We start from the raw sequence: 27852 nt of genomic DNA on the forward strand, positions 1-27852 counted from the left end.
TGTGATGAACTTCTAGAGCTGGTTATTCTTGGAAACTGCTTTCTGCTTACTTGGGCTTCCTTTGCGGGGAATTGTTACCAAAGTTTACTTTGCATGATTATTTTGAATGAATCTGGTATCCAGAGAATAGTAGAAGTGCTAAATTTGGACTTGAATTTACTTTCAAATTTTAGGGTAAAGGAGAGTCGACTAATACAGAGCAGTATTGGGGATACCTGCATGGTGAGCTCACTGGTACTCAGATAAAATACAGAGCAGAAAATGAGAGGAAAGGACTTGTGTTCTCAGGGTCACCTTAGGCAAATTCCACCACTCTAGATTTCCACCACTGTAACAGAAGAAGATTTATATCCTCTTGACAAAAGTATTAAAGATTCAGATAAAAATGAATGTGAAGGTCGTTCGTAAAATGCATATAGGAAACTGAATGAATGATACTAGTGTAAAGATATTATCCCAAACTTAGCCTCTATGGAGAGCATGTATGACTTAATTCACAGGGGTGTGTATATCAACTAAGGTACTAAATAAAGTCAGCAAGCTATAAAGTCAGCAAACTGGCCAAATCTAGTGCACACATGTTTTTGAGATAAAGTTTTACTAGAACACAGAACATCCAGTTGTTTTCAGTAATCCCACAGAGTTAAACCGTTGTCATGGAATCCACGTGACAGGAAACGTTTATCTGACCCGTTATACTGTTTGTAAAGGGTCAATATGAGCCTTTACAGAGGCTCTGAGACAGAGGATTCAATATGGAGAGTTCTCAGTCCAAACCACTGTTTGACACTTGACAACATTATTTTGTTTAGGCTTTTTTTTTTTTTTCCTTTTTCAATTCCCCTACAGAGAATGGCGAGTTCAATTTGGTATTTCAAGAAAACATGCTATTTTTCTTGCATGGAAAAAGGATCAAAGTCAATTTCTAATTACATGCCTAAAATGACAGCACAGTTCATGTAAAATGACATAAGGAAACAATTATGTAGGATAGAATAGGGAATTAAGAAATAGAAAATATAATGGACTTCTGGGAGAATCCATTGAAGAAAATCAAGTATTTGGGTTTAGAAGAAAATGAAAAAGATAACTTCAAACCATCATGATCAAAGGGAGATATGAAGATAATTTAAAGCAGATTTCTCTGAAAGGTGAAAGAAAACATAGAGCCCACTTCAGTTTGCAATAAATACTCAGTCCTCAAAAAATATTATTCTAAGTACTTGAGGATCTACTCTTCTGGGAATGAATGAAGTACTTCATATTGGCATAGTGATTCCATCTTTCCAATCAGATTATTTCAAAGACAAAGAAAGTTTATGATCTTACTTTTTAAAAGATTTGCAATGAAATTAATTTTTAATTATGGTTAAAAATAACATGATATAATGTGGTTTTTGAAGCATCCCAGAAACATCCATATTTGGAAAGTAAACCCTGGAGAGGTTCAATTGCTTGTCCACAATCACACACGCAGGTAGTGGCCGAAACTGTGAGAGCCCAGGCCTCCTGATTAGAGCTGCGGGATTGATGTCATTATGCCACACGGCCATACTTTTCACAGCGTGCTCCCTTTATCTCTGAAATCACAACTTCTCTCAAATGTCTAATATTTTTCAGAGGCTCGACTGTAATTAACCTAGAAAAAGGCCACCAGCTGCATGCAAAGGTGTAGCTTCAAACAACCTTTATATAAATCTGATGTAAATCAGCAAATGTCTTAATGGCATATTAAATTTTTATAGAATCTTTCTCCCATAGTTAACTATGTTATTGCTCTTTTAAAACTGCTCAAAAGTAAATCTACCTCTAAGGAGTAAGCTGGGACATATTTTAAAGATGGCCATTTCTTTAAAGGGGTAAAGAAAGACTCCAAATTCTTTTCCAACTTTAAATATGTTTAGTTTGTCTAAAAATATGTTTCCTTTTTTTTAAAAAGTTAAGGAATGGAAATTGAGTCTATCTTAGATTTTAAAAGCACCTTTACACTTTGAAAAAAATCCCTGGACACAGCTAAAAATAAGTCAGCAATATGTACTTAAACACAACACAATTACTTCTGCATGTGTAAGACATCTGTAATCTGTAATACACAATGAGAGGCAAATATATGAAAAAGACTACAAAGTACTCAGATTCCTATTTCCACTATAAGCAATTGTTACTCATTCAAGAACCAAGAGCTGCATGTACTAAACACCCAGCCAAGAAAGCTACCAAATACTGATGTCAGATTCTTACTGCAGAAAATTACATTTGTGTAGGGACCTACAATTTATCACCATTTTCAAAAAAACAAAATAAGGATCCAAGCATTCTGACCCAAACATAGGCCCAAAGAAGATACCCTGATTACCCAAACACCACAACCAATTTGTTAAACAGTAAATAAGACAGGCAAGCATATTAGAGACACCAGTGAAAACATGCAGGAATCTCTGTAAGACTTAACCAACCACATGGATTGAGGTCACAACTTTTTTTTCTACAGATCTTGTTAAACTCGGAAAATCAAAAAGAAAATAAAAGTTAAAACAACACTACCTCTATGAAAACCAATAACTTTAGATCCAAACTCCCTCACTCTTAATTTCAAAATATGGAACTAAGATTATGATAATAGTTGCAAAAACTTGGTGAACACATTCAAAAGCAACATGAAAAATAAACTGATTTTATGATATGCAAATGATATCTCAATTAAACTGTTAAAAAATACAAAAAATCCCAACCTAACATGCGGCTATTTACAGTCTTTATTCCATTTATTGTAAATATTCAGATATTTCCCTTCAGAAATACTAAAAGTTTCTTAGTCTGGAATGCTGCCATGTTGGCGGTGTTACATGATACAGAGTTTATGCACACTGTTATCTCCAAAATAATTTGTAAAAATCAGAATTGCATCTGGCCTCAAAGGTTACGAGTACTGAATCAGGGAACCTAGAGCTCTATTTTATATAAATAGAGGGAATCTCAGATTCTAAAAGACACTCTTTACAATCCACATTCAATAAGGCCTGACACATCCTGTGCAAGGAGGAACTCCAAAAGACACACAGGCACTGGGCATCACAACACTGCTGGTCATTCTAAGCTGTATCATATTTCCAATGAAACTTATAGAAAAAGGTTTTTAATCTGAACTATAAAGCAAACTCTTTAGCACAGACTTATCTTTTCCCTTGTAAAGTCATTAGGAATGCATTGTCTATACACATAAGTTAATAAGGTTGATTAGCAATGACGCAGCAATATGAATTCAGAGTCAAACCAAATGCTTCAATGTGAACTGACTCCAGAAAATTCAATTTTGCATGCTTTGGGGATGCACCATGCATTACAGAACAGGTAGAGAAAATCATAAGGAGCCTCAGAAGCAAATCTAACCCAGCCCAACCTCAAAGGATGTATATACAAGGCCCCTCTTTTAAATCTGTTCAGTTCAGTTGCTCAGTCGTGTATGACTCTTTGCGACCCCACGAAGCTGTTCATCACCAAATCCCGGAGTTCACCCAGACTCAAGTCCATCGAGTCGATGATGTCATCCAACCATCTCATCCTCTGTCGTCCTCTTCTCCTCTCCTGCCCTCAATCTTTGCCAGCATCAGTGTCCTTTCCAATGAGTCAGCTCTTCATATCAGGTGGCCAAAGTATTGGAGTTTCAGCTTCAACATCAGTCCTTCCAATGAACACCCAGGACTGATCTCCTTTAGGATGGACTGGTTGGATCTCCTTGTAATCCAAGGGACTTTCAAGAGTCTTCTCCAACACCACAGTTGAAAAGCATCAATTCTTCAGTGCTCACCTTTCTTTATAGTCCAATTCTCACATCCATACATGACCACTGGAAAAACCATAGCCTTGACTAGATGGACCTTTGTTGGCAAAGAAATGTCTCTGCTTTTTAATACGCTGTCTAGGTTGGTCATAACTTTCCTTCCAAGGAGTAAGCATCTTTTAATTTCATGGCTGCAATCACCATCTGCACTGGTTTTGGAGCCCAGAAAAATAAAGTCTGACACTGTTCCACTGTTTCCCCACCTATCTGCCATGAAGTGATGGGACTGGATGCCATGATCTTAGTGTTCTGAATGTTGAGCTTTAAGCCAACTTTTTCACTCTCCTCTTTCACTTTTATGAATTGGCTCTTTAGTTCTTCTTTACTTTCTGCTATAAGGGTGGTGCCATCTGCATATCTCAGGTTATTGATATGTCTCCCGGCAATCTTGATTCCAGCTTGTACTTCCTCCAGCCCAGCGTTTCTCATGATGTACTCTGCATATAAGTTAAATAAGCAGGGTGACAATATACAGCCTTGACGTACTCCTTTTCCTATTGGACAAACCGATGGTGGACATGCTATGCCCTTGCAGGCCAATGTGACGTAGATGAGCAAGCTCAGAGTATCAGTATCTCAATGCCTGTTACTCTTCTGGGATAGGAAGATGAAAAAGAAAAAGAGTATCCAGTACTTTTTCTCAAGGAAGCTTCTAAACCATCTACACACACACACACTCAGTACTATTCATATAATGCCTTAAATAATCAGGCTACCTTTTACTTGAAGGAACACAAAGACAAGGATCTATACTGAAAACGATCACTGCATTTAGAATTAGCATTGCCTTTGAAATCCAGCTTCACTGCATGCTAATCAATTCAGGGAGATTCACTCAGTCTCTTGTAAAATGGGTACAAACAATGACCCCACAGGGTCACTGTGACAGCTAAATTAGAAAGCAAATGTAAAATTCCAGGGGGCTCAGTGGTAAAGAATCTTCCTGCCAATACAAGTGATGCAAGAGACATGGGTTTGATCCTTGGGTCAGAAGATCCCCTGGGGGAGGAAATGGCAACACACTTCAGTACTCTTGCCTGGAGAATTGCATGGACACAGGAGCCTGGCAGGCTTCAGTCCATAGGGTCACAAAGAGTCAGACATGATAGAATGACTGAGGACACATGCGCACATAAATTCCAAGAAAGCAGTTTTGTCTGTTTTCTTCATTACTTTATCCTTGACACCTAAAAAGGCACCTCATATTTAGAAGACACTTGGTACCTATTTTTCAAAAAATGAAAAGATAAGAAAGAATCTAGCAAACTTGTCACATGACAGGCACTGAGGGAGAAAAAAATGGAAATTGACTCTGAATCCAAATTAAATGCACAAGCATGAAATGGTTTTCAGTTCAGTTCAGTCGCTCAGTCATGTCCAACTCTTTGAGACCCCATGGAATGCAGCACACCAGGCTTCCCTGTCCATCACCAACTCCTGGAGCTTGCTCAAACTCATGTCCATCAAGTCGGTGATGCCATCCAACCATCTCATCCTCTGTTGTCCCCTTCTCCTCATGCCCCCAGTCCCTCCCAGCATCAGAGTCTTTCCCAGTGAGTCAACTCTTCGCATGAGGTGGCCAAAGTACTGGAGTTTCAACCTCAGCATCAGTTCTTCCAATGAACACCCAGGACTGGTCTCCTTTAGGATGGACAGGTTGGATCTCCTTGCAGTCTAAGGGACTCTCAAGAATCTTCTCCAACACCACAGTTCAAAAGTACTCAGCTTTCTTTATGGTCCAACTCTCACATCCACACATGACTACTGGAAAAACCAAAACTTTGACTAGACAGACCTTTGTTGGCTCAGAGTCTTAAAAAGTTAAAAACAAAATTCTGGATGATCTGAGCTACTTAGTTGTCACTGTTAGAAATTTCTTTCACTCAAGACTCTTCCCTACCCAAAGGAACTGGGATAATATATTATCCATCTTTGTATTATTAGCAGCCATAAAATGTGTAATTGCATGTAGAAGTGTGTATCATTTGTATTTAACACTATTGTAGGTAAACGGCACTGTTCGCAAGACCAAATAATATGAGAATGACTGATTATTTCATCTTATTTGGATTTTCCATTTTAACCAAACCAGGAGCTTTGGTGTTAACTATGGAAAGAGATTCCTTCTTCCCTAGCTAGGCACTCTCTGAAATCCTTGGGCAAATTACTTCACTTCTATAAGCCTCACTCCTATAAGTTTCCTTATCTGTAAATAATATCTACTTTCATAGAATCCAACAAAGAAATGCATAGAAGACACTTTGCTAGCACACAGTAAGCCTTGATCAATGGTGGCTGTTATCATAATTACCACCAGCTCTGTGTATATGCAAATGAAGGCTAATGAATTTAAATGGGGTATTTCTCTTCCTCTTTAAACAATATGGAAGTCAGCAGGGCTGCAGAGAAGATTACACTACAGAATGCAAGAGAATCAAAGACTACAAATTATCCTGTCCAAGAACCAGAAACTTTCAGCTGCTGCTTTGACAGCTTAAATTCAGCCCCTTTCTCACTTAGCCTGCCATTTTTCAATTGGCATCTCTGCATTTTCTCCTTTCTGGCAATTTTACCTCTGAAGTACCTTCATTTTTGGAACCATCCTCTCTTTTGACATTAGGGTTGTCACTCATTTGAATATTCATCCAACAGAAAGAAACTAAAGTCATATTGTATGGTCACAAGAAACTTTCAGCATCTTTAAGAAATGAGTGGCATCCTACAACTTTCCTGGAATTGTGAGTCTCAGGGTGAACAGCGATACACAAGCTGATGAGTCTACTGCTAATGCCTAAAATTTTTCTTGCTCCAAGTTTGCACAGTGGTGCCTTGGAGAGCTGGAACAGGGTGTCAAAGAACAGCCAAGCCAGTATTCATCCTCTCCACCTCTAAACCAATCCTAGGCTCAGTATCCTCAAACAGAAGATCCTTCTATTGAGGGGTAATCTATTCCAAACAGAATATCCTGTTAGTAAAGGACATTAATCAAATTAGAAAGAAAAATACACTGTGATTTTAGTCTCTTTGTGTTAAGCTTCTGTTAGCTACAAAAGTATATGTTCCATTTGAGGGAATTCCCTGGCAGTCCAGTGGTTAAGAGTCCACATTTCCACTGCAGAGGACATGAGTTCCATCCCTGGTTGGAAGAATAAGATCTCTAAGGCTATGCGGTGTGGCCAAAAAAAGAAAAGAGTAAGTTCCATTTGAAGGGCTTAAATCAAGCTGGAGCCTTAAATCCTGGAATGACTAATATAGCTAAAGAGAAAGTATCTAGGGGGAAATAAGAAGGCAGTCTTATTCATGACACACCTGAGGAATGGTACGTGGTGGTGGTCCATTACAAGTCTCTAAAGTGGCAAATTCAAAATTATTTTCATAATCACAAGTTTGTTTTTTTCTGTAATTAAAGGCATGGAAGCAATGTGCACAGTGGTAAAAAGCACTGGATCTAGAGGAAGAGGTACTGTTAACTGTACACCCAACTAATTTCTGTGGACCCCAATTTCTGCAAAAAGAGATGGGTTAGCATATAGATAGATAATTTCTAATATCCCATCCAGACCACAAAATCTTGTGTCTGTATGGAAATCTTACAATGTTTCATAATATTATATGGGGTATCAGACTCTCAATGTACCTCAGTGGGTGCCAGACCCAGCTACTCATCAAAATTACAGGAAAAGCCGCTCTTTTACCCCTTTCCTGTTTACCCACTTCTGCTGCCCTCTAACCTTAAAAGAACATAATTACAGGAATGAGATCACTAAGCAACTGGAACTAACCCCTGACTTATGGTCTCCTGAACGCACACCCTGCCTTGTCTAACCTGTAGATTTTTTTTCCTAGATAAAGAGAAGAATGAAGAACTAAGCTGTTAAAAAATGACTAGCTCTCTACCTGCAACAGCCACCCGTCCAAGCCCTTCTAGCAATCCTGCAGGCAGATCACAGCGGGGTAAAATAACATCTGGAGAGAGAGTCAGACAGTCTGCACACAACGAGGAATGATGCAAAACCGGCCTCTCCCCAGTACCGCGCTAGTTCCCTTTAAACTTTGTCACAGCTGAGCAGACTCTACAGAGTTGGCCTCTGAACAGGAGTCCATCTTCTCCCCAGATTGCCAGCTTTTCTGATTAAAGCACTTTTCCTTTCTACTGACACTTGATTCTTGAATTATTGGCTTATGAGCGGCAAGGAGATGAACCTAGATTTGATAACAACAGCGGGAATTTTTTAGAAAGTAGATCTAAGAACTAAGATCCCACAAGCCGTGCACAGTACACTGTGAGAGGAGGACGTAAGTAAATAGTAATTTTTCCTGCTACTTCTCCACCAGCTCCTCCCTAACACTTCAAATAAATAAATAAATAAATAAGCAGAGCAAAATATCCTTATTCAGTAGTGTCCAGTTTGCAGCTACAATCTCCGATTTAAGTTTCCCCATGAGAGGCTGACAATCATTCCAGTTTGGAAACCCATAATAAACCCTAATGCTTAAACAGTCTCCATCCCCTACCCACCCTAGCTATTACCTGTCACTTAAACCATATTCTTAAATATTAGGTTTTTCAAACTCAAAACCAATCTTGTGCATGTGTGCTCAGCTGTGTTCGTCTCTTTGTGACCTCATGGACTATAGCCTGTCAGGCTCCTCGGTCCATGGAGTTTTCTAGACAAGTATACTGGAGCAGATTGCCATTTCCTACTCCAGGGGATCTTCTGGACCCAGGGACCCAACCCACGTCTCTTGCGGTCCCTTGCACTGGCAGGCAGATTCTTTACCACTGGCAAGTATAATCTCACCTATAAAACGAAAACCACTTTTAGCTATAGACTTTTCTCAGCAAGCCCAAGTTACCAGGAATTAAGTTCCTGTAAAAATAATTTGGTCTGAATGTTATTAAGGCATTTGAAATATTTTATAAAATCTCTTGCAGCCAGAAAACAGTATTGCTTTAACAACAAAAATGCTGCCATCTCTGCTCTCCTTAGGAGGTAAGGAAATAAACTAAACTATGGAACAACAGCAATAACAACAAAAAGCAGCCTCAATGCTTCCCTGAAAAGGTTTATTACAAGAGATTCTAGAATCAGCTGCCACAGTGTTGCCTGCCAGGCTAGGGAAGATCAAGAGAAGGCAAGAGATGCATGTTCACCCTTAGGTGTTAACATGCTTCCTCTTTCCCCAAAGAACGAGATGAACGCTGCAAGCTATTGCAGCCACTACACCAATCTTCCTTACTATAAACCTTACGAAAAGCAAATATACAGCAAACAGGGTACTGGTAGGGAGCAGACCAGAAAAAGCTTGGATCCCCTCCACTTCCAGATACATAAGCAACAGCACCATCCTGAGCCTGAAGCGGTAAAGTCAGGCTATAACATTATGAAATGATGGTAAGATATTATCAATGGAGAAAAATGAAAGAATGAGTATGTGTACTTATTTTCAAACAAAAGATAAATGATCAAATCAGTTGTTCAGAAGAATTTTCCTTGAAAAGGGCCTTTTTCTCAACATTCTTTAAATTGTCAGCACTGTTGAATAGAATAGCAAACACTTTGATCGACATTTCACCCAGCATCCCATTAGAAAAGTCAGAGCTAAGTCAACTGACTGCTCTGCAAAACAGACAGGAAGTTTACTTTTACAGAAACGCTAAGGAAATATAACAGAATGCTGTCGAGGATGGTGATATCAACTACAGAAAACAAACCTGCCTGAGAATGTACATTTACTATATTCATATCTGGTAATAATTTGGCAAGGCAAATATTATATTCCGTCGTCTCTACAGACCCTGTAACTGATGTTCAGTACATTTAGTAATTTATCCAAAGTCACATCATTTAAATATAAATCTTCAGGATCCAATCCAAAGGCCTTTCTAAAATGTTCTTACCTGGATCTATACATGGGAAGATTAGCCAATCACCAAGTGCTACTTCAAAGTAAACATCACTTGCTTTCATAGTATTAGGTGTATTTAACTTTTTATCATACTGTTATAAGACTTTAAGAAATGTCACTCAATGGAACAGGTAAATTTTTGCCTGAATCTTCAAATTAGGAGAAATAATTCTATGTAATTTGGAGTTTTCCATTTCATAAAAATTACAGAAATATACTCAAGCCACTCATACCTAGCTTTGATATAATCTGACAACATTATATAAACATGTATTCCTGCAGTTTATTCTGGTGGGACACGCCACACGCACACACACAGTACACCCTTTTATAAGGGGATACTCGGGGTCTCAGGCATTAGAAACCAAGATAACGCCCTCAAAAGGCTGGCTTGGTACTGCTAACAAGTATAATGACGCAAAATTTACAAAATTAAAATGCTGAGGTGTTTTCCTGTTTGTTTTTGTTGCTTTTAGATATATAAAATGTAATTACTTCTAAGCTGTCACAACTGATGTTGTATATAAGCAATGACTACTAAATGTACTTCGTATGTGGTTATCTTTAATGATACAATAATGGAAATTGTGGATATATTTTTCATTTTCTTCACATACTAAAAACTAAGTCATTTATTTGTTTTTAAATGTGCTTCATTTTTCTCATGTTGTCCTTGCTGTTTTCTTTGAATCTTACATTAATTATAAGCAAAATGACAACCACACACCCAAATGCAGGCGCTGCAGATTCCCTTATTACAACAAAGAGAAGTATTATGATCTCTGCATTCTATTTGATTTCCTGAAATGAAATGAATAAACATGTGGAGAAAGAAAGAAAGTGTCCTCTGGAACAGAAACACTGACTTCACTAATGAAGGCCATAATTACTGAGGAAACATGTATTAAATTCTGAATTCATGCTATTCCACTTGATGCAAGAGTTGTAATCAGACCAACAGAGCATACAGGAGCCATCTGGGTGATGCAAAGTTGTAAAGACAAACCCTGAGAGCAAGGGCACATCGACCTTCCTAGTACCAAATCATCGTAGACTTTTGTATTAGAAAGTGCTGTTGTTCCCTTTTCATTTCTTATTTTCCTTCTGAAGAAAGGAATACTGTGATCGACAGGTATGAAAATGGATATTAAAAAAAAACTTATCATACCATGCACCCTTTACCCTATTATCAATGATCAATGAATTTAACATTCAGTTTTATCCACCCCACCTCCCACCTGGGTCACACCTTTTAAGGACTCTCTAATGCACTCCAGAAATCTGGCTTTCTATAGCTTATATTTCACTTGAGAAATATAAGAAATCCTAAATTAGCATTTCCATCGTTGCAGGCCTTTAAGGCAGGAATCTGACTTCTAGGGTTTCAATGACAATGGGTTTCAAAATGTGCAAACCACGTCATTTTCCGTGAAATTGACAGAACCCAGTTGAATATGAGTAACCTGACAATCACGAGATCCCCGTCAGTCAATTTGATTCCTCTGAGGCAGCAGGTTATCAAAAATTGAACCGAGTGATGTAATACGCATCCCAGACAGTGTTATGAGAACAGCAGAGATGATTTCAATGAGACTCATTATTTATTCATCACAAGGTCCAATTTGCGTGTTATTTTCACTGACGGTGTACTCAGTTAACTGGTTGAAATTCAGTGCTGATAGAGTGTTTTATTCCATACTGTAAAAAGGACCCTTTTAATGTTTTTTTTCTGTCTTCCTGTATAAGAGTACAAAACAGAGATTTTGTGTTTGTGGCCATTCATGGTAATGTCTGAACACCATTTAGCAAAGCTGGAAGAGCAGACACTGGAGAAGGCCCTTAAGGACCCCCTGTTTTTCTCATTAGGAGTGTATAATAACACGTCAAATATTACAGAGTAAAAAGTAAGACAATATTATTATTCAGAAAATAACTACTTTTCCTTTAAATGCTATAGAACGAGATAAACACTGATAGGAAACACAGAATGAGATATAACCCCCACTTCTGAGTCGGATCCTTAGTCTCATCACCCAAGGGACCTTCTCTAAGGTTCAGGGAAAGAACAGGAAAGAAAGCTCTCCCAACAGGCAAGAAAGAGCTGGCCTGTACATTCTTGGACTCTTCACATGGACCAGTCCAAGGGCTAGCACATTTGAAAACCATGCATCATCTCTCATCAATGCTGGGGTCACATCGTATCTTAAAAGGCCCTGACATCATTAGACACAGTAGCTATCTCAGTTCGCCTTTCCTAATTCATTTTACTAAGTTCATGTGCTTTATGTATCCGCTGAAAGGAATGCTCAGTGCTCCTCAGTAACTTCCTCTGCGTTTCCCTCAAGAAAATGCTCACCCACCAGTTTCCACGTTTCCCCACCTCTCTAATTATAAATACCTACATCCAAACAATCCTTCAGGGCCCTGCTGACGTACCCTGCCCCAGAAGGCGCTTCCCATCCCCTCAGCTGAAAGTCACCTCCCCGTCCTCTCAGCTGCCCTCCAGCTCCAAGTGCCTGACAGCCCTCACCACTCTTCAGCTTGAATTACATGTACTATTCTCAACTTCCTACTACTCTCAAATGTCCTTAAGATCAGAATTTTATTGATTCATCTTAGATTCCTCACATCACCTACCACAGTGCCTTGCACAAAGATGAACCTTTTAAAAAATAATCATAATTTGTGATAAGATCGCTGTCCCAGGTATTAACACTCTAATGCTAGCATCACAAAAACTTGCAAGAATAGTCAGTTTCCCAATTTTAAATGACTTGACTTGAATCTAAACAGCAAGCAGAATACAGAATCATCTCAAATCAGCTGAGTGAAGAAGGCAACCTGCAGGAATAAAATACCCTATTAATCTTTGACTTTTAGAATTGAAAAATATTTCTGAACCTCGACTTTATTTGTAGTATTATCTGGTTAGCGGTCTTGGCAGCTGTTCAAAGTTTTAAAGTACTACAGGTCATGAATATTAAACGCTACAACAAGTTTACTGGGAGGAAATCCAAATTCATTTGTAAGTGCATGACAAATAGTCACCCCCTCCAGTTTCAATAATGCAAGGAAATACTGTGATCAGAACCAGAGTTCCTTGCTATACCTAGATTCTCACAAAGTCAAGTGTAAGACAAATGAAGGGAAAGACAATTTTCAGAAAGCAAGAACACTACTTGAAGCAGAGTGGCACAGATGGTGCTTAAAGACAATCAGAATCAGCAAATATATCCTATTTCATTCAAGGCAATGGATATGAGGGTCACATCTTGAGTAAAACCACAATCTGGTCTAGAAAGAAAAGGGACGAAGCCATAAATAATAACAGATTCTGCTAATGCCATCCAAGCAGCTAATCAAGTTAAAAAAGCACATGTGGATCCAATGTGCAAATACCTGCAGGCTATACACTGGTTTTTCTGTACGTGGGGAGCCACACAACATAGTCTGATGTACAAAAGCACCACATTTAACGTCTTCACTGTTCAGACAGTGATGAGCCCAAAACCTTCAACAGAATATAAGCCCCAGCCCTGGGAAACCATTTTCAAAATATGCCCAGTAAATGGTTTGGAACTATGCAACTATTTGCTAGTGTGGGTCAGATGGTTGCATCCCATTATAGAGCCAAGCATACTTAATACCCAAGATAAAGGTAAACTTGCTCACCACAGGCAATTTCCCTCCATCACATCTGGCTTTGCATTAAAATAAAGTTTTGCTAGACAGAGACAACTTGTTTTTCAAAAGTGGCAATGACTCCCTATCCCTCTCTAGTAATATTGTGTCTTTATCTTGTTTACATGAAATAGAGCCACGAGATTTCATTTGAAAAAAAGGTGGCTATCCAGATAATACATATCTTGGAAACAACTACAGTAAAATAAATACTGCCATCTGTAGAGAAAGTCTTAAAATACCAAACCCAAAGGGCTTCATTTTCCAAATTATTTTGGGCTATAATTACAATTGTTACACTCGCTTTCAGGTTTCCTTTCCTTTTTAATTTTTTTCCACCTGTAACTGAATAAGTGATTATGAGGCTAATAAAGGGGGAAAAAAAGATATTTCCACATTAAAACAGTTAACAGATGTTAAATAAGCACAGAAAATGGCCACTAGGCAAGCAATGACTGATGTTGGGTAAGTAAGAAAAATGTTGCCTTTACTGATTTTATTACCCATGTGCCTCCTGGGATCATGGGAGACTTGTAAAGTATTTTGTGGGCAGATAAAAGTCTAGCATTTATTTGCAAGGCTAGTTTAAGTGTCTTTCAAGGGTTCCCCATCCCCCTTACATTTTGACAACATAAAGCTAAGTAAGTGAAAACCATCTAAGAAAGGCTAAAATAGGCATTTGTTGAGAGGTCAAGAAAACTTATTTTTCAACATTTTTCTGACATGCATCTCTTCCAGTCCCACCTTCCAGACCTCCCTAATCAGGAATGAAATCCTCATTGTAGAAAGGAGAAGGTATAAGATTTCACTTTAGCACTGCAGGCACATCTGTTTCAAAAGTCAGCCTTTAAGTGTGAATTCAGTAATTCACTGGGGAAGCCCACATATTTAATCTCTTACAAATCCTCCAATTTTTTCCCTAAGTATTGAAAACTGTATTATTTCATGTTATACTCAATCATATTATATACTCAATCATATTATTTCAAAAGTCATTATTCTCTTGATAAGCATTTACTAACTAAGCTAAATGTGCTAATACTTTTGGCATATTCAGAACAGTGCACAGGAGATATGAACACTACATGGTTCTGCTTGTCGGTGTGCCCATGTGTGCGTTCAGTTGTATCTGAGTCTTTGCAACCTCGTGGACTGTAGCCCACCAGGCTCCTCTGTCCATGGGATTTCCTAGGCAAGAATACTGGAGTGGGTTGCCACTTCCTCTCCAGAAGATCTTCCCCACCCAGGGATCAAATCCATGTCTCCTGCACTGCAGGTGGATTCTTTACCACTAAGCCACCTGGGAATCCCATACGTGGTTACTAAATACTAAATAAAATATCCACAATATTCTGGGTACTTACTATTTCCTTATTTCCTCTGCAGAACTACAGAAATTTTACAAGTCATATGGACACAGGCATCATTTGCTTGAACCTGAGCAGTCAAAAAAATGGCAGCCGAGAATTCTGACCAAATCCAGTCATCCCGAGAAGGCTGTCTGGCCCAAACAGGGCATATTTGTTCTTAAGTAACCAATATTAAATAACAGGAGATGTCACAGAAAATCCAGATGGAAGTCTTAGAACAACCTTAACCTCTCCCAAACAGAACCCTGTACTTTCTTATTGTAATGACGGGATGGAGGGAAGTCCCAGGGAGGGGACGTAAGTCCTGTCCCTACAGTTCCTTCTGCCTGATCCTAGTAAACGTTGACTTTAGGACATTAATCTGACAAGAAGTACAGAATCAAAACATCTGACATTACTAAAGAAACATGAAGCGAGAAGCTGAGTGTGATTGCTATGAGAAAAACATTACTGACAAAACTATAAAAATGGAGAGACTGCCCCTCTAGTTTTAATCATTTCCAACTTGAGGAGGACCACCATTTTTAGATTTTTGAGCATTTGGCTAGTTCTTTGGTTTGCATAATAGAGCTAAACATTTGTGCACTGGGTTTTTCTGTTTACATATAAATTCTGTTTTAATAAGGCAGGGAAGTTTATTTCATCTGGCAAACTATGATAACTCTGATGTAGAGTTAATTAGTAAGACATTCAAGATGTATTCGTTTAAGGTTGAAAAGTCTTTTAATCCACTTCCTTCAGAGTCTCTTCTAACTTACCCCAGGCATAGAAATATATATATTTTAAAGACATAATATGAAATTTTTCTATAACTTCCATATGTAATCTATGCCAGTGTTTACAAGCTCTGTAGTCATGAAATTCTAAATGGAAGTTTTTGCTTAAATATTCATGCTTCAGGTTCAGTTGATTCCTAATTCATATGCTTTTAAACCACTGGAAAAGTTTGGCCATCTCTTTCTTGAAATAAAGAATTATAATTTCCATTGATGTTTCTTCTTTCCCTTCAACTAATACGCATTAAGTGCCTTCCAAATACCGGGTATCCAGTTCACAACAACAGAGAAGGCTATGTCACCCCACTCCAGTACTCTTGCCTGGAAAATCCCATGGACAGAGGAGCCTGGTGGGCTGCAGTCCATGGGGTCACTAAGAGTCAGACATGACTGAGCGACTTCACTTTCAGTTTTCACTTTCATGCATTGGAGAAGGAAATGGCAACCCACTCCAGTGTTCTTGCCTGGAGAATCCCATGGACGGGGGAGCCTGGTGGGCTGCCATCTATGGGGTCGCACGGAGTCGGACACGACTGAAGTGACTTAGCAGCAGCAGTTCACAACAAACACCATACAATTTCATATAATCTTCCCAACCTCTCCAGGGGAGAACATGATCTCTACTCTGACATGAAGAAACAGGTCATTGAACTAGTTTAAGGTGACTCAGTCAGTGCAAGTTAAGATTCAATGCTTATTATTTCCTTCTCTACTGTGGAGTCATCTACTTTCTTTATTCATCTTCATACCCTTACAGTGTAAGATCACTCGACAGTCACAAATATGTCTTCTAGTTCTAGGGATTCCATTTTCTGGGTGACCTTCACATCTCTGGTTCTCTACACCTCAGCTGGAGACAAGGGGCCAGGCATAGACCATCTCCAGGTTTCTCACAAATCTATAAAATCTATTATCCAAATGCCCTCATTAAGCCCACAAGGCCAAACCTAAGAAAAAAGAAAAAGCTAAGCTGAGATAGCAACTATCAGATGAAGGGTATTGCTGCCATGACTAACTTCCTTGCCCACAAGGAGTGGTTCAGACAGCCTGGGTAAGTTTCCATTTGAGAACTTCTCAAGACACTGAACATTCAAAGCATTAAGTCCTTTCCCATAGGATGGGGAACTTTGTGCCCGACTCTTTGCGACCCCATGGACTGCAGCCCACCAGGCTCCTCTGTCCATGGGATTTTCCAGGTAAGTATACTGGAGTTGTTTGCCATTTCCTTCTCCAGGGGATCTTCCCAACCCAGGGATCGAACCCAGGTCTCCTACACTGAGGGCAAATTCTGTTAATCTGTCCTATGGCAATTTAATTATTAGTGCAACCAAAGAACTTAGATGGAAAGAAAAGTTTTCATTCCTTGCACTAGTGGCAGTTCTCATTTTCTTAAGCAGCAGCATGAGTAAGGCTACCAAATGAAACACAGGATGCCCAGTTGCACTGTACTTTCAGATAAACGAAAATAATTTTCTATTATAAATATGTCCCAAATATTACATGAGACAAGTTTACAGGAAGGAGCTCTATCAGCAACTTTATCCTTGAAAATAAGCTTAGAGAACCAAAAATTTCTCAGAAGAGAACTTCAAAAATGCTAAAAGCAAGTCCTAAACTGACATATCAAAATAATTTCCTAATTTATGAAATGGTAAAATGAAAAATCTGCAGAAGAAAACACAGTGCTTCACAGGCTGTCAAGGTCTTAAAACACCCAATCTGCATCCCCAAATAGCTCTCACCCTGCAAAGGACAAGGACCATGACTTTCTATTTGTATTTCCAGTACAACAAGAAAACTTGCTATTGTTGATGATGTGGTTTTAAAAAGAAAAAGACTGTTCTCCCTAATTTTCTTTGAATGAATATTTAAAATTGATTTGAAATTAAGAGCTTGGTTTTCAAACCTACATTGTGTTCAAAGCACCAAATCCGAATTAGGGTTCTCAAGTTTCAGCAGTTAATTGAAATCACAGAAGAACTTCATTAACCACTTGATACTTGAGTTCTAAGTAAACTCCTTGTTTCCCCACAGAGCAGAAGTACAGCAGTAATTACTCTTCCCAAGTTTAAAAAAAAAAAAAAAGTCATTTCAAAATAAATGTTTCTATTTCCCTCCATTTTGTTCTTCAATTCCTTCCCAATTCGATTTTAAGTAAAATTAGGAATTGAGAGGAAAAAAGTAGTAAAAACTACAACACTTGACAGTTTTCTCAGGGTCAGTATCCTAAACCATTATACTCCTTGCTGAAGAGTATCCAAAAGGATAAAGGAGCTGGTCTGAATCATGTCTGAGGTTGCAGGCACTGGCCAAGTTCAGTCTTTTACTTAAAGGCAAGGCAAGGATGAGTTTATCGTGAGGGAGGGAAGATGTGGATATGAGAAGCAGGCAGTTTCTCAAGATGCACTAGTCCACTCAAGGCATTCCCTTAACACACCAGCAGGAAACTGCTCAGTCCTCTTCAAGTACTTGGGATCCAAAAGCGCTTCCGTGACCTTCAAACTACACTGCATTTGAAACCACTGAGGGAGTTCGGAAGAACACATATTAAGCCCTGAGGTCTTAATTGGCCTCAGGGCAGAACTTATAATAGCCAATTTCTGTTTTGACTCTTCTATTCTTATACACTACAACAAGGAAAAGGTGAATATGACTCATTATTTAAGAATGTGACTTCCCAAAGCACAGCAGAGGTTTGTTTTCCAAAGTCAGCTTAGGAAAAGTAATATTAACAAATGGCAGAGGATTTCCTCTTTCCAGAGTGGAGCACCCAGCTCACTGATCAGCTGTGTTATTTTTTCAAACACCTATTACAGGCAATTTATTGGATTACAGGACTTGGACTGAAATAAAGGAGTAAATGATAAATAAATAAAGATGCATATTCTTTACAAGGCAGAACTGTCCTTCTACCCTCTTGGGGATTTCCTCTTGGAAATCATGAAACTAAGTTAAGAAACCTGAGAAATAAAATAATCAGAGACTGATACCCAAGTTAGTAGGAAAGGTCAGAGAGGACACTTCCACCTCCCGAAGATCAAAAAGTAACTTACTTTAAATTCTCTCTGAAAAGGAATAATTTGTTTTAAATGGGGAAAAGGGATCAAGCAGGGAGAGAACTCAGTAACCCAATGCTCATGCCCAACAATCACTTACTTTGTAGATGGTGGGTAAGATCTGTTTCATTTTCAGTCTGTGAAAGACAAAGACATCATAAACGGCGGAAACTGCCAGGACCGTGACTCCTTGCTCCTTCCATAACATGCTGCATCCGGCGCACATTCCCGTCCCCAGGAACCAGCCCCAGGTCCTGGCCGAGGAGCCTCTTGTAGAACAGTGTTTCATGTAGCAGAGCAAGGAGAGGAGGAAGAAGAAACTGGCCCCCACGTCAGCCCGGCCCACGATTCCTGCCACTGCCTCCGTGTGGATGGGATGAGAGGCGAACATCAAGCCAGCCATGAAGGTCCAGTATCCGTCCCCAAGGAGGATCTTAGAGAAGTTTGTGAAGAGACCGGTGACCGCCGCGTGCAGCAGCACGTTGACCAGATGGTAGCTCCAGGGATTCAGCCCTCCGATGGCATGGTTCAGGCGGAAAGAAAGAGTGCAGAGGGGCCGGTAGGACTTGTGGCTGCCGCTGTGGGTTAGCAGGGTCCCCCAAAAGTCATTGTAGAAAATGTGGGTCCAGGGGGTTTCTGGGAGAAGGTCCTGGTTCGTCTTGATAGCACGGCTAAAAAACAATGTCAGAAAAGAAATCAAATGTAAAAGAAAAAAAAAGAAAACACATTGCTAAAATATACTGCTGAAACATCGCCTTCCCCCGTAGCTTTCTCTTCACGTTGGTTTTAGATGGGCTTCCAGGTGTACGTGATTAATGCAAAAAAGCCTTAGAGCAGCTTCACAGGGAGACTGAACTCAGATCCTCCCCTTCACACTTACTAGGTGCCACAATTAGGGTTGTATTTCTTCTCCGCAAAAGTTTTTCTTCTTTGTTTGAATGCAAATACCTTTGGAGAATGAATGCAGAGTTTCCATCCCTTAGTAAAAGCTTAACAAAGAAGCTGTCAAACAACTGCCCTTCTATGGCATGATGGCCAGAAATGCAGATCTCAGGTACCAGGCTGATATAAGGCCTGAGAACTGGCATTTTTTAAGAAGCAAAGTCTCAGGTAATACTGATGTAGGGGATAGACTTAGAGGAAGGACTAGCTCTGTTAGTAGAAATAAATTTTATATAGAATCTCTGCTCAGGGAAATGATTCACATACATGAGGATCACCTGGGGATCTTGTTAACAGGCAGGCAACGGTTCTAATTCAGTAGGTCGAGGAGGAGCCCAAGATTCCACATTTCTAACTCTTGTAATTGTTCATTTATCTTCTACGCAGAAAAGCAAAGGACACTGCTTTGCAGATTCATGCATGTTCTGGAAACCTAGTGCAAGGAACATCTTGTCCCTGTTGGCTGTTGCTATTACTATTCTACGAAGACTGTATTCTAATCTACAGAAAGGCCCTTATTAAATTCAGCCTGACCCACAACTTCTGAAATCAGGTGCACCTGGGGAGTAGAATGACCCCGTTACCATTAATGTATGTCTATGCCTGTTTTATCTACTCTGCCAAACACTATTCTAGTCCTTCTACATGTATTATCTACTTATGAGAACTAGCTGACTTTTCTAGATATTCAATAAAAGGCAGAAGATCTGTTAGAATCATGTTTTAAGAAGTACTCAATGTGACAGACAGTTCAATGTGTATCCTTCCCTTTTCCCACACTTATAACATCTTTAGTTTTCAGCTGGGTCCTCTGGGAAAAAAAAAAAAAGATCATTTCCTATCTTCCTTGGCTGTTAAATATGGTCATATGACTAATATTTGCCACTGACTAATATTTGGCCAGTGGAACACATTGCAGCCCGCCTGCAATGCGGGCGACCGGGGTTCGATCCCTGGGTTGGGAAGATCCCCTGGAGAAGGAAATAGCAACCCACTCCAGTATTCTTGTCTGGACAATCCCATGGACAGAGGAGCCTAGTAGGTTACAGTCCATGGGGTCGCAAAGAGTCGGACAGGACTGAGAAACTTCACTTTCACTTTCTGGGGGGGTGGAGATCATTTCCTATCTTCCTTGGCTGTTAAATATGGTCACATGACTAATATTTGCCACTGACTAATATTTGGCCAGTGGAACACAGAGAACTACTTCTTCTGGGAAAAAGTGTCCTTGAAAAAGCTTAGTATTCTTCCCTCCTCTACCCCTCTGCCTCCTTTCTGCTGGATCACAGATGTAATAGCTGGAGTTCCAGCAGCCATCATGACCCATAAGGTGTCCTTAGGAATAGAAATCATGCCCAACAGAGCAATAAGACTGAAGGAAATGGAGGCCCTGTCATAGTAGACCATACCAGCTCTGGGCAAACTACATGAGTGTGAGAAATAAACTGCTATCTTGTTTAAGGTGCAATATTTAGGGTGTTGTACTTCCTTGGTGGCTCAGATGGTAAAGTGTCTGCCTGCAATGCGGGAGACCCTGGTTCGATCCCTAGGTCAGAAAGATCCCCTGGAGAAGGAAATGGCAACCCACTCCAGTACTCTTGCCTGGAACATTCCATGGACAGAGGAGCCTGGTAGGCTACAGTCCATGGGGACATGGTTGAGCAACTTCACTTTCTGTCTTCTTTATTTAGGGTATTAGTGAGTGGCAGCTGAATCTACTCATCAGTGAAATCCTTTGTTAACAGAAGACCTACTATATCATGGTGGTTTGATTTTCTTTGATTTTTACAAGGCTCTGTGTACTGACTGTGTATAAATGAATTTCCATATAAATTGGCTTTTAAAATATTAGAAACAGATGTTATTCTGGATCCATTAAATTAAAACACCTTGTTATGACATTCATCAAGAGTCTACCCCAGAAGTAATTGCTTAAGACTTGATGGGTTATAATTAAAATTTTAAAGAAATATGAAAAACTGCCAAACAGTGTTGTCAGAGAAAGCTGATTTCAAGCCATTGAGAATAAAAAGCCAACTGGCCTCCACTAAACATTAACCTAAATACTGATGTGAATTTCTCTAATATCAATGCAGAAACACATATTCAAAGTCGGGGCAGCAGAAAGCTCAACAGCAGAACACTGTGGGATAAGACTTGGCTAATTTAGCAAGGAAAGCTGAGAAGCACATTTTGTTTAGGACAATACTTCACCCGTTCAGTGGCAGACCCATATAGGATGGAGCCACGTTCCCTAAACCAGGTTTTCTACATGCTATTAGTTCAGCCCCACAACCAGCTTTCCTTTTCAAGTGAAAGAAAAAACAACAACAACAACAAAAAAAAAACTTAAAAAAAAATTGGTTCAAAGTCGCCAGGATTTCTTATGTCCATAGCAATAAATCTAGTAATCCACAGCAGCCAACAAGATATAAGTCTAACTCCAATGAAACAAGAATTTCAAAACAAAGGACTGAAACTAACAAATCTCATAATTTCACTGTGAGAAAAAAACTGAGGTACAGCCCTAAATTTTCTGCACTGTAGGAAAAAAATTTAAAGGGCAAACAGCATCAATAAAACAAAAATCTAAGAGCAAAGGAACATTTCACCCATGTTCAAAATATACCCCACTAGTGGAGACATCAGTCTGATAAAATTATCTGATGGGTGTTATCTTATTAGGTAGGTTTTTATTTACTCAATGAATGTTATGGCATAAGAACATGAAATAAGACTAAATTATACTGGGCTTTAGAATATAAGTCATCACACACATGCAAGTCAGTGATAAGGGATGAAATATACATCCCTTTCATCATATTAAGGAAGAAATGGACCAAAAGGGATTTAATAGAATCTAAACAATCTGCCAGCAAAATGAGAAGCAAAGGTAGTCATTCAACACTAAACATAATAGGCTCTCGTCTGTTTGAATTTTCTTACCTGAGTCCAAAACTGAAAGACGGAAACCTCTTCTGCTATTTCTCAGCTAATAGAAAGGCTTAAGTCAAAACAAAATTTCATGCTCTTATAATCTGAAGTTACTTCTGTGAGTGGGTATTGCCAATTCAGAAAGACACTAAGGAATTAGGAAATTTTCACTCCAGGAAAGATGAAGAATGTTGAATGTAGCAGATGTGGAAAAGAAACAAATGTAGGCAGAATTCTCCAGAGAACACAGGACTAGGAGATTGTCTTTGGAAGCAAAAAGATCTATTCTCTCAAGTCTTCAAGGGGGTTTTAACCTGTTTTCAGTTTTGTTCATTTGCGGCTCTTGGTTTTTTGCTGCCTTATGATTTTTCCTTTAAAAAATGTTGACAAAGGCCAGCACTGTTATAAAACTGATGAATGATGTGACACCACCAGCCCAACTGTCCTTGTGTGTGTTTCTCTGCTATTTTTTTTCTGTCCATTGACCTTTTCAGTCACAAGCACCCACATAAATGATGACCATCAGTCCTTCAGAGCAGGAATGATGCTTACATTTTCCAAACATCAAATGGCACACTCTTCCCCAAGTGATTTCAATTGTTCTACTAAAAACTAAGTAAAAGCCAAACTTTACACTTAAAAAAGGCAAAAAAAAACTTTTTTTTTTTTTAGGTGATGGATTGAAATTTGTTTGCAGGATAAAAAAGAAAGAGCATATATCCTTTGTTAATCTGCCCTGCTTCTGTGCTACCCAAGCACACCTATCTATCTCCAGGAAAGGCAGTGAGATGCAATAGTTACGAAAAGTGATTCTGGAACCAATTGGACCAATTACTCCACCTCTCTGTACCTCAGTTTTCTTATCTGGAAAATAAGGATAACAATTGTACTTGCTTTATAGGACCATCTTGCGGAGTTAATGTGTTAGTAAGCAAAAAGCATAGTGTTACATGTAATATATGTAACTGCTATCATTATTAGTATTATTATCACCATTAACACAAAACAATTACTGCTCCAGCCATCCATGAAAACACAGTGCTCTTCCTTCATGTTTACAGCTGTCAACGTCTATGCATCGTGGTCATGACTGTTTCACTTAAAAATCCTTTAAGATTTAATGACACTCTCAGAACAAAATAATAAACATTTACAACATCTTACCTTTAGTCTTTTCCTATTTTTTTTTCTTTCCCACATAATAGTCTTTTAATAGACTTGATAGTAAAAAGCAATGTAATTGCATACAAGCAAACTTCTATCTTCTTTGACTTCCTCTTTCCAACCCTCCTTGGCTACCATTTCCTTCAGACTTTTCTCACAAATGTGGACGTTTCTTCCCAGTTCTGTCCTGACCTTTGCTCACTCTATACTGTTCACCTCGGTGATCATCATCTCCAGTGCCTGCAACCAGGGGACACTTTCTCATAGACACCTTCAGCCTGGGTGGTGCTCACGAGTCTACACGTCTACTGGCCCAGGGGATAGTTGTACCTGAATGAGGAAATCGTGGTTCCTCTACTAACACCAAATGGCCAGTTATCCTTTATTCTTTCTAGAGCACAGCCTTTTTACCAAGTTGGTGGATAAACTTCTCACAAACTGTTGTGCTGAAGTTCAAATAGGGCAATGTTAAAATGTTTGAAATCTACTTTGCCTGGTGTCATGGACTGGTTTTTCCAAACACCTTCTTCTAGTTAACAGTGCCCTGTTCTTCCTTTTGAGAACAGGCCAAATCCACTCTCCATTCATCTGAATAGAGTGAAGCTGTTGTCCTCACCTCCTGATGAAAGTTATCTATGATCTGGCCAGTCAGTGTACTATATCCCCATCCTCATTCCCAGCCATAAGACCTGACTTAGCAGCCAGCCAGGTCAATCACAGTCAAAGTAAGCTCCAATAATCTACTGGGAAAGGACATCTTAGGGGAATGAGATCAGTCCTAGGGGTGCTAAAGGCCCTGAAGACAGAGCCTAAGGATGAGGCCAGCACAAACAAAAGGGAAGCCAGATCAAGGAGACAAAGAGGCAGTTAATTCCTAGTGCAGCTGGAACCTGTCTTCTCTCTTTGCTCCCACATCTACTTTCAATTTGGTGAAGGATAATTTGACACTGGGCAAGACCTCAGCGAAAAATTCAACGTGCAAATTTCCCTTGAATCTCCTCTAACTTCTCTTTTCTCTTCCTCTCATTCAGGTTTCCTTCATTTCTGACTTCTATTGGTTAGGAGATTTACTAAAAGTGCCTGTTGATAATTTTGTTTCCTTCATTATGCTCAAAGTCCCCTTATGGAAAGAATATATTTTCTCCAATGCCCAATATATATTAGGCACATAACAAATATTTGTTAAACTGAACTAAATAGTCATCCCTGCCTGCTTTCATTTCCCTTTTGATCTCTTATGCATGCTGTGGATAGAGAAACTTCCTGAAATTTAACTCCTGAAGTATAACCCTAACACCATCACTCTGCTTCACAAGACTCCCTCATCACGCCTTATTTCTTACCATAATAAACACCCCTCTAGGCCCGGATTTCACAGCCAGTCCCATTATGACTTCTAGGCCAATCTCCCATTACTTTTCCACATGCATCCTAATGTCAACTTGAATTCCCCAGCTCTCAGGCCTTTGCTCAGATCATTTTTTTCCTTTTTCTGCCTGAACTGCTCTTCTTCAACCAGTCTGTATGTATGTGAGGACTCAGTTGCGTCCGACTCTTTGCCACCCCATGAACTGTGTGGCCCACTTGGCTCTTCTGTCCATGGGATAATCCCGGCAAGAATACTGGCATGGTTTGCCGTTTCCTCCCGCAGGGAATCTTCCAGACCCAGGGATTGTGTGTCCTGTGACTCCTACATTGGCAGGCAGATTCTCTTCCACTTGAACCACCTGGGCAGTCCATTCATCCAGTTTATCTGTCCAAATGTGCTTCAATTCAGAGAAGGCAATGGCACCCCACTCTAGTACTCTTGTCTGGAAAATCCCATGGACGGAGGAGCCTGGTGGGCTGCAGTCCGGGGGGTCGCTAAGAGTCGGACACGGCTGAGTGACTTCACTTTCACTTTTCACTTTCATGCACTGGAGAAGGAAATGGCAACCCACTCCACTATTCTTGCCTGGAGAATCCCAGGGATGGGGGAGCCTGGTGGGCTGCCGTCTACAGGGTCACGCAGAGTCGGACACGACTGAAGTGACTTAGCAACAGCAGTAGCAGCTTCAATTACCAATGCTCGTTTGTGATGCCACAGTCTCCCCCGAAGTATTTACTAGTTATTGTTGCAAATCAACTAGATTTTGACATTGCACACTGCCACATTCCCATTAATAACACTGACTTCTTACTACCGTCATCAGGGATCTTAAATGGGATGATATGTGAAAGGCATTTCAGAAGAGTAGAAGGAAACATATGCTGAAATCAGGACACAGGTGATTTTAATAGTTCCCCTCGTCTACCCTACTGAAAATTACAGCTCAACAAAATGGATTGATTCTGTCTTAAGAAAATTATTCATCCACTCATTTATTCATTCATTTCATGATGAACTAAACACTATAAAGGGCACTGCAGATGGAATGGTGAGCAAAATAGATGTACTGACTTTAAGAAACAGTCTAGGAGAATAGGCAAAGATGTGTACAAGCAATCTCACTGCAGCGCGATAAATACTACTCTAGCACGAAATCATGATTGCTGTGGGAGAACAGAACAGACTCCTGAAAGTCTTAGCGGATCAAGAGATTGCCGGGGGGAAAGCAAGTCTACATACATGGAAGGAGTTAAAAGGAGTTGAATTGGGAGATTACCAGGCTAATGGGCAATATTATCAAAGACCATGAGGCAGGAGAGAAGGTGGTGAGCTTGGGTAATGAAAGAAAAAAAAAAGCAATAGGTTGGTTGGGCTCGAGTAAAGTTTGAAGAATAGAGCAGCAGGGATCACTGGCATTTGCTCTGTGTTACTACTTTCCTTCACGAGATGGAGAGCAATGTTGCTAGACATCAAGCTCCCTGATGGTCGTCAGGTCCAACTAAGCTATTGTCTTGTTAGAACTTGCATTATTTCCCCAATGCACTGTTAATACCTAAGAAACAGAACAACTTCTTATTTATCTTCTGGAGCCCTGCACATAGGAGGCATTCAATATGTATTGTTGACCTGAATTCTAACTAGAAATGATTGGTATTGATGAACTGCATTCATCGTTTAGAAAAAAATCTACATTGTTTTAAGTAGAGAATTATCACTTTCATCTAAAAGCAGTTCATTCACTCAGTAATAATTAACTGAGAAAACCCATCAGGGTAATTGGCTTACCCAAAAGTCTTTGGCACACATTTGCCACTTAACCTATAATCCTTTCATTACAGTCCTTCTTTAGGGATAAGCCATTATATTTAGAAAGCTCTAGTTAATAGCAAACACTTAGCTACCAGGGTAGGGAAATGAAAGATACACTGTAACATCTGAGGGTTGGTCTTAGTCTGGGAAGAAGAAATGAATTTCAGATTCCTGGAGGAAGGTCTACAGGTAGAGCAAGTAAATTTTGGTGCAGGAACCTGTTCTGGTTCTGAGACATACTAGTTTTCTCTCAGGTCCTGCAGATATGGAAGGCACTAGGCAGAAATGGTATGGACCTAACAGAAGCAGAAGATATTAAGAAGAGGGGGCAAGAATACACAGAAGAACTGTACAAAAAAGATCTTCACAACCCAGATAATCACCATGGTGTGATCACTCACCGAGAGCCAGACATCCGAGAATGGAAAGTCAAGTGGGCCTTAGGAAGCATCACTACGAACAAAGCTAGTGGAGGTGATGGAATTCCAGTGGACCTATTTCAAATCCTGAAAGAGGATGCTGTGAAAGTGCTGCACTCAATATGCCAGCAAATTTGGAAAACTCAGCAGTGGCCACAGGACTGGAAAAGGTCAGTTTTCATTCCAATCCCAAAGAAAGGCAATACCAAAGAATGCTCAAACTACCGCACAATTGCACTTATCTCACATGCTAGTAAAGTAATGCTCAAAATTCTCCAAGCCAGACTTCAGCAGTACATGAACCGTGAACTTGTAGATGTTCAAGCTGGTTTTAGAAAAGGCAGAGGAACCAGAGATCAAATTGCCAACATCTGCTGGATCATTGAAAAAGCAAAAGAGTTCCAGAAAAACATCTATTTCTGCTTTATTGACTATGCCAAAGCCTATGACTGTGTGGATCACAATAAACTGTGGAAAATTCTTCAAGACATGGGAATACCAGACCATCTGACCTGCCTCTTGAGAAACCTGTATGCAGGTCAGGAAGCAACTGTTAGAACTGGACATGGAACAACAGATTG

General features: G+C 39.6%; 1 protein-coding gene across 2 annotated transcripts in view; it reads right to left on the reverse strand.

The window, feature by feature from the left end:
* Positions 1-27852, reverse strand: part of TMTC2 (transmembrane O-mannosyltransferase targeting cadherins 2) — a 416762-nt gene that overhangs the window by 228249 nt on the left and 160661 nt on the right. For both annotated transcript variants that reach the window (XM_070370955.1, XM_070370956.1), the window contains exon 2: positions 18735-19305. In XM_070370955.1, coding sequence (XP_070227056.1) covers positions 18735-19305 — 571 coding nt within the window. The remainder of the gene's footprint in view (positions 1-18734; positions 19306-27852) is intronic.

Source organism: Bos mutus, chromosome 5, assembly GCF_027580195.1.
Source record: "Bos mutus isolate GX-2022 chromosome 5, NWIPB_WYAK_1.1, whole genome shotgun sequence".
In the NCBI taxonomy this organism is placed as follows: Eukaryota; Metazoa; Chordata; class Mammalia; order Artiodactyla; family Bovidae; genus Bos; species Bos mutus.